This window comes from Apium graveolens, chromosome 9 (genome assembly GCF_009905375.1).
Source record: "Apium graveolens cultivar Ventura chromosome 9, ASM990537v1, whole genome shotgun sequence".
Taxonomy (NCBI): Eukaryota; Viridiplantae; Streptophyta; class Magnoliopsida; order Apiales; family Apiaceae; genus Apium; species Apium graveolens.
This window is the reverse complement of record NC_133655.1, coordinates 36052653-36060276: the sequence shown is the minus strand read 5'-3', so window position 1 is coordinate 36060276 and position 7624 is coordinate 36052653. Positions and strand designations below refer to the sequence as shown.

The window sequence follows — 7624 nt, the reverse complement described above, 5'->3', positions numbered from 1 at the left end:
CATCTGGGAAACTATTGAGGTGATTAATGAAGGCACAGAGGAAGTTAGGGAGAACAAGTTAGAGATCCTAACCTCTGAGTATGAACATTTTAAATCCAATCCAGGAGAAGGAATTACTGAAGTGTTTGAGAGGTACAATGCATTGATCAACAACCTGAACATAAATGGAAAATATTATTCAATCAGGGAGGTCAACAAGAAGTTCCTTTTAACACTGCAAACTCATCTTGAATATAGAATCACTGCCATAAGAGAAGCGAGAGATCTGAGTGAGATTTCTTTGGAAAGGCTCTATGGTGTGTTAAAAACCGTTGAGTTGGAGCAGATTCAGCAGAAGGAAGTCTACGGGAAAGGTAGAGTGGTCAGCACGTCTACTGCTCTAGCAGCTGAAGGTCAACAACAACAACAATAATCTTAACAGTCAGAGAGAATGGTACAGTCTTCCAAGGCTGAGGAAAATATGATAGTAGCATAATATGATCCTCCTACTACAAATCAATTCGGTGATGATTTTCACTCCTTGGAAGAGCTGGAGCAATTGGAATATGAGTCAATGGACTTGATTGTCAAGAGATTCTCCATTGTCAGATTAAAGAGGAATCCCAAGTTCAAGTACAAGTCCAACTACAACAGATTCCAGAAAGGTGGATCTTCATCCTCTAACACCAGTAGTGGTGGATACAACACTACGCCATAAGTGCTCAAATGCTATGCTCTTCTGTTGTTGCCTTATGTCAAAAAAGTGTTGCATTTTCAATAATGCAACGCCAAGGGGCGTTACATCTGCGGCCGTTGCATTAGAGGCCTAATGCAACGCTTTTTGGGGGTCTACAGCAACACCAATAAGCATTGCCTAATAGATGTAATGCAACAGTATATACATCAAATGCAACATCAAAAAGCGTTGGCTCTGACATAAGCTGGTTGTAAGACTCCATGTGTGGGGCCCACATTAAGGCCACGTCAGCACGTGACACATGGATGCCACGTCAGCAACGGTCCACATGCCATGTCACTGGTATGTAATGCAACGCTTTTTATCAACTTTTAGGACAGTAGAACATAATTAAAAGCAACACTTATATAGCTAATGCAGGACCACAATATCTGATAAAAACATTATTATTACTTTATAATGCAACACCCAAATATCAAATGTAACGCTTTAATTAAATTTTTTGCAAGATAATATTTCATAATTACAGAAGCCCATGAAAATTATCCTAATAACCATTCAACAATTTCTACTAGCCATTCAAAACATCATCCAACAACCCCATTACAAGTGTCATCCACAAAATACATCCAACAACTCCAGAATCATACTAACTACTAAATTCATTACAAGTTTTTCGATGTGCCAAAAAGATACTATTACAATTGAAGCTAAAGCTATTACAATTGGTGAGGCATCAAATGCCCTTAATGTAAGAAACTGTTCTGCTGGTACACGAATTGGTGAATCCTGCAAATCAGAAGTAAGACAAAGGTTTCAATAATATCACTGTATCATCTCCAATTAAACAGTATTATTTTCCAAGCACATACTAAACTTTCCTCGAGCCATCTAAATAAAAGATGAAAACAATATAGATATGAAAAAGGAACACTGGAAGTAACTGATCCTCAGACCTGACATTGAAATTCAATGTAAAAACTTACCCTTTTCTCTCCACAACAAACTCAGTTAGTTGCTTCTTTAGATTACAAACTTCCAGATCCTGATAAAATAATGCACTCACATTTAACATAGGGAAGGTGTAGAACATAAGTAAACTGCAACTCAAAGGAAAAATTACCATGTTTTGAACTCCAGCATCATGAAGTTGAGCTTTCTCTGTTATATTTTGAATTTGCTGATTATCCAGTAACGACTAGCATTAAAAAGGAAAGGAATACATTTTACTATGCATTCTGATAACAGGAAGCTTGTAAAAGCCAGGAGTAGTCAGTACTGCATAACCAGTCATGTCTAACTTGAGTCCCAGTAGATTACGTAGGACATCATGTGTCATGCTTTCTGGCAGTAGCTAATCTTGTGTTCAATCACGCGGAGAGGTGCTTCATCACCAATCATTGAATTTCTTAACATAGGCACGAGTCCGACTAAAAATTCCATAATCTGTAAAATCAGAAAGGCGGTGAAGAGAGTACACATCAATTTGACGGGGAAAATAATCTCTTTACACGTGATACCATTGTAAACTAATGACAAGGAGAAATTAGATCTAAAATTGCATCACTAACCCTTAATCGTTACCCGTTAAATTTAAAGCCATCCCGACCTTCAATTGCATCTTCAGTATCACGGACATCTTCAAACTGAAAAATGATATGAGATGTAAGAACACTAAGAAAAAAGGATGACTTTAAATAATTAACCTGCATTTTCTTAATCAAGCTCCCCATAGCAACTTGACATTGTAAATATTAATTACAAAGCCAAATCTTTCCAAAACAGACTTACATCATAATTAAAACATATGTGGTCACGGAAGAAAGGAGCCTGTTGTTACTCTAACCATGGCTGTCAAATTAGACATCTTAAAATAGTAACCAGAATTTGATCATAGATTCATAATAAATTTCTTCATTATGACATGTATGATAATTAAGTTATTAAAAGGATATGACTTTTTATGTACCAACCTTTGGATATCAGTCTTCAGCTTTATAATTCACTGTCACTAAGTTCACTGTGACTAAGTTCCAGGCAAAATCCTTTATTTAATATTAACTACTTTGTCAAATTAAATAGCTTGTAAATAAAAATCGGAACGGGGTCCACTCCTACTAATTTATAAGGTTTAATTTATATAAATATTGTATAAATGTTAACAGGAGGCTGGGACAACAGCGCAAGCAAACACTTAAGCTAGAATGTACATTATCTATCAATCTTTCAGATGTTTTAAGTCGAATACAATATAAATCATTAGCTAATAGGAGGTTCTTAAAACATCAATGTGCTAGAAACAGTAAAAAAAAGTTGCATTCATGGCTTACTAATTACTAATGACAGCTCCAATAAGCTGACATACTAGCATTTACATTTCCTAAAGTACGGACATGAAGCAGTAACGTACCTTGCATGCTATCTTCTTTATGACAGCTTCACTAAAATGAGGTAGCTGCAGAAAAGGTGCACTGCCCTCAGGAGAACCTCCACCACCTTTCTTTGCACTAAGAGGAACAGCCTGCAATAAGGTCCAGTCATATTAATTTATCATAGTGATATTAATTTTCCATGGCAAGCGTATACATATATAAGTTGATATGTCACTCCAAAGATAAAGGTAGATTCCTGAGCAATAATATCATGCATAATCACATGCAAATCTTTTGCCCATAAGAAATACAAACTTGGAAATATTATATTGATATGTATAAACTATAAACTAAGGGTATCAGGATGAGATTGCAATTCAAGAACTACATATCTACAACAACCAATGTAGAATGCGTTTCTACAAACACCGGATTAAGTTAATCTACAGTATGTATGGTTGGTGTTTCTTTATAACTAAATCATTTACTGTATCGATCTATGCTCCTTGACCTGCAGGGATGGAGTTGTTTCTTTGTAATATTTGAAGTGTGGTTTGTTTGGGTATTTGTAGGCATTAGTGGGGGGTTTTGTCCTGCTTTGTAGTGGCATAGATGTGGTCTGTAGGTTCAGAGGTTTTGATGATCTGGAGGATGTTGTAGTTTTTCCGAGTTAGTGTTTTGTTGGGTTTTGTTGGGTTTTGTTGGATTTCATCAACCTGTGCTTCTGCATGCAGATTTAGCTCAAATATATGAGTCTTGCATTTGCTTATCTATTTTAAATAAAATTAATATCAAGAAAAATAATAAAACTTGGGTGATGTATTCACTTTATAAAACATGATGGACTCCAATTCAATTCATATGAAATATAGGTAGAAAATATTAAATTAACCTCAGTATCTTTGGCAGCTATCTCTATGTTGCTACATGGGATTGTTTTTCCAATGAATAATGATTTCAGGGTGATCCAGAAGATCACAAAACCAAAAGAGTTTCAGTGGAATGAGTTTCTAGCAAGTACAATGCAAAAACTCCACGTACAGAACAAAAAGGCAACAAACTGAAATTAATCATGGATTGTTAACAATGCAGTAAGAAACACATAAATTTGCGCACCAGTGAACATGAAGATACAAGGCTCAGAAACAAGTTGTATCTATAACAGAGCAGCAGGCTATCATTTCACCACCAGAAAAGACTGCAACTTGAGAACAATAAGTAGGCATGTTATTTGGTTATTAAAGGAGCTATGAATTGCTAAAAAACTTTAAAAATAATGTGCTAATTAAGTTCTAGTAAATATAAAAACTGGTATAGAACTTGATTCTGAGAGACTATACAGTAAGATGCAACTTTGTGTTAGCAATATGACACATAAGGCCCTGCAAAAAAATATTGAGAAGAGACTGGTGTAGAACTTGATCCAGGTTCATCTCCAAGCTGGTGGTATTGTCTATTATAATCTGATAGGACACCAGAAGAATAGTTTGAATACAACCTTTACATTTCATCAGAAGCTATTCTTCCTGAATTCCATATGCTATTATTGGCATAAGGTTCGCTCCAAACTAACATAAAGCCTCAAACTAACAAAGCATTCACATATAGACAATAACTAACAAAATTACAAAATAATATAACAAATAATCTCAGAAAAAGCAGTTGCAGGAGCAATGAGTGTAGCTACAAGTAAACATAATAAAACATCCCAAACATATCAAAATCAAACATCAAACACAAACATATCAAAATAAAATCCTAAATAGAATTGCCCTAAATCAACATAAGCCTAAATCGAAAATAGGTAGAAATTACCTGCAAAAGCCCCAATGCAAGAAAAACCAAAAGCCCCCGAGTAGAAATTTGAAGAAATTAGAGCAGAAAATGAAAAACCAAATGAGAGTTTGAGAGTTTGAAAATGAAAAATTAAGCAGAAATTAGAGCATTTGAGAGTTTGAAATTAAGCAGAAACAGAGCTACAGAAATTGGAAACAGAAACATGTTCTGTGTATGAAAGAATTACAGTCAAAAGTTTGAGAGTTATAGAGAGAGTTTGAGAAGGGGGAAATTTTGAGAAGGGGGAAATTTTGGCCGCCCAAAATTTTGGCCTCGGTAGTATAAACATGTATCTGTGTCTGATTGTTTTTTCATTTTATTTATTTATTTACTGTATAGTTTAAGTATAACTTATGCAAATAAAAACACACCAACACACCAACTTAACTAAGTTGGTGTAGTGGTTGTGAACCACTTTGTTTAAATGGGAGGTCTTGGGTTCAATTCCCTTGGCTAGCAAATTTATATTTTATTAAAATATTTTGCATTTTTTATTTTAATTGAATATAAGAATATAAATTTATTAATTAAAATATTTTATATATTTTTTTTAAGTCGAAGGTCTTGAGTTCGATTCTCTGATCCCACAAAGTGGGGTTCACCTGTGCATGGGTCCCACGGTTCTCCTGGACTGAATGTGTAACGCATGTGGGACCAAGTCCCCCTTTTTCTACTTTATATATTTAGTCTTTTGACCGTTTTGACCATTACATCAAATAAATCATGTATAATTTTTAAATAAAAAAATTATAATTATAATTAAAAAAACTACTATTTTGAACAAATATTTTTATCTATTATGAATTTTCGAAAAATAAATTCAAAAATTGCAAAAGAATTTGTCTAATTTAAAGAAATATAAATATTTGTAATACTTTATACATTAGTTATGCAAAATAAAACACAAGTACAAGGTTGGTGTAGTGGTGTGAGCTTGATCTCACAAGTGAGAGGTCAAGGGTTCAGCTGCCCCTTTCAACAGTGGTGTGCCCAACTACGACATGTCCGCATTGTGGGCCCCACTTCCCCCCGTCAACATTTTCTATCCATGTCAGCTTTTTTTATTTTTTAAAAATGTCTCATGCAACACAAGTAACTCTAGTGTTCCTTGTTGCACAACACTGCCAATAACTAGCAACAGTAACTTAACTATAATGCAGCGCTTATTCTACTCTGTTGCAAAAAATCAAAAAATTTATAGATAATGAAACGCTTTTGGTGCAACGCTTGCTAAAAGGCGTTGCATATGTGCACTTATGGCGTAGTGCAAAACAGGGATGGTTGATCGGAGCACCATTCGATGATTTAACTGCAATGAGTTGGGACACTTTACCACAGAATGCAGGAAGCCAAAGCAAGTAAGGAAGAACTCTTATGATTCAAATCAGAAGAGTAAATCTGAAGGGGCTTACCTGGAAAAGGGAAGAAGCTGGGATGATACTGATAGTTAAGATGGAGAAGTTGGGAATCTTGCTCTTATGGCTATTGATGGAAATACTTCATCGTCAAGAAAAAAGGTAAACTTTACTGATGCTAAATTAGTTTATCATCTAGGAGGTTCCTTAGATTGTGCTCGTCGTGATAATAAAATGTTAATTTAATAGATCAAAGACCTTGAAAAAGAGGTCAATGAATTAAAACGTGTGCACATTAATCAAGACAAGTTAAAATAACAAGTATCTTTTCTAGAGAATAGAGTTAACTATTATAGACAACTCGAAACTATTCTCAAAGACAAGATCACCGGTCTTGGGACTAAGGTTAAAGCTTACTTTAATTCTTTTTCGAAGGCTAAAGAGTTCTACAATAAGAAAGCTGTTAATCAAACATCTGGAATAGGTTTTGATTACAATGGTGCTATTGAGGAATTAGGCATAAACTCCCCTCCCCATGTATGTGCTAAAGATAGGGAAGTACTACATGTGCTTAAGGGTATTGGTAAACCCCTCTATAAAGAATCAATTATTGAACCATTTGATGAGACCTCCTTTATTATTCAAGAAGAAATATGTGCTCAAGATCTTGCTAATGAGAAGGTTGTTTCCAAGCCAAGTGTGTCGAAAGTTCCAGTCAAAGTTGTGAAAGTAACTGAGACTAACTTAGACACACATGAGTTGGATAACAAAAATGCCATGTCTACCATGCATAATTGGCCTGTTGTTAATCCCTCTCATAAATTATGTGGTGTTCCTAATTGTATGTCTTGTGCTTTTAATTTGATATATGCTTATTTTAATGGTAAGCATGTTTCTAGTGATAAGACTACTCCTCGTCAGCATGTGAATAATAGGAAGCATGATAGGTCTAAGACTGCTAGTCCTCCTAAGGCTAGAAAGGAGACATTTGTGCCTAAGCCTAAACAAAAATTTGTTAAGGCTGTTTACAAGGTCAAATGTCCAGTCGTTGAGAAAGTTGAGAACATAAAAGTTAAGAATGTTGTTTTGCCTGATAAAGGCCAATTCTACAAGTATGCCGGACCCAACCAAGTTTGGGTTCCAAAGAAGGTCTAATCCATTTGTATTGCAGGGCATTAAACAGGTGGAACTGGTAGTGTGGATTCTTGACAACGGATCGTCAAGATATATGACCGGAGATAGAGACCTGCTATCAAATATGGTTGAGAAAGCTGGCCCAGTGGTTACCTTTGGAGATAACATCAAAGGTTTAACTGAGGGATATGGCTATTTGCAAGCTGAAAATGTTATCATTGAAAATGTGTATATTGTGCAAGGACTTGAAC

The 7624-nt window shown here is 35.1% G+C and overlaps 1 protein-coding gene across 4 annotated transcripts; it reads right to left on the bottom strand.

The window, feature by feature from the left end:
* Window positions 1-1154: 1154 nt before the first annotated feature.
* LOC141682936 (kinesin-like protein KIN-12C) lies at window positions 1155-5162 on the bottom strand. Of its 4 annotated transcripts, none has more exons than XM_074487623.1 (8): window positions 4864-5162; window positions 4165-4252; window positions 3087-3197; window positions 2248-2322; window positions 1956-2122; window positions 1800-1874; window positions 1663-1721; window positions 1155-1465 (listed from the first exon to the last, which is right to left on the bottom strand). In XM_074487623.1, exons 5-8 carry the CDS (start codon window positions 2013-2015, stop codon window positions 1423-1425), a joined length of 237 nt encoding a protein of 78 aa, XP_074343724.1. In that variant the 5' UTR covers window positions 2016-2122; window positions 2248-2322; window positions 3087-3197; window positions 4165-4252; window positions 4864-5162; the 3' UTR covers window positions 1155-1422. The 4 variants fall into 4 exon arrangements, with proteins under 4 accessions (XP_074343724.1, XP_074343723.1, XP_074343725.1 ...); XM_074487622.1 differs by having other exon boundaries at window positions 4165-4246; XM_074487624.1 differs by having other exon boundaries at window positions 2261-2322; window positions 4165-4246.
* Between the last annotated feature and the right edge of the window lie 2462 nt (window positions 5163-7624).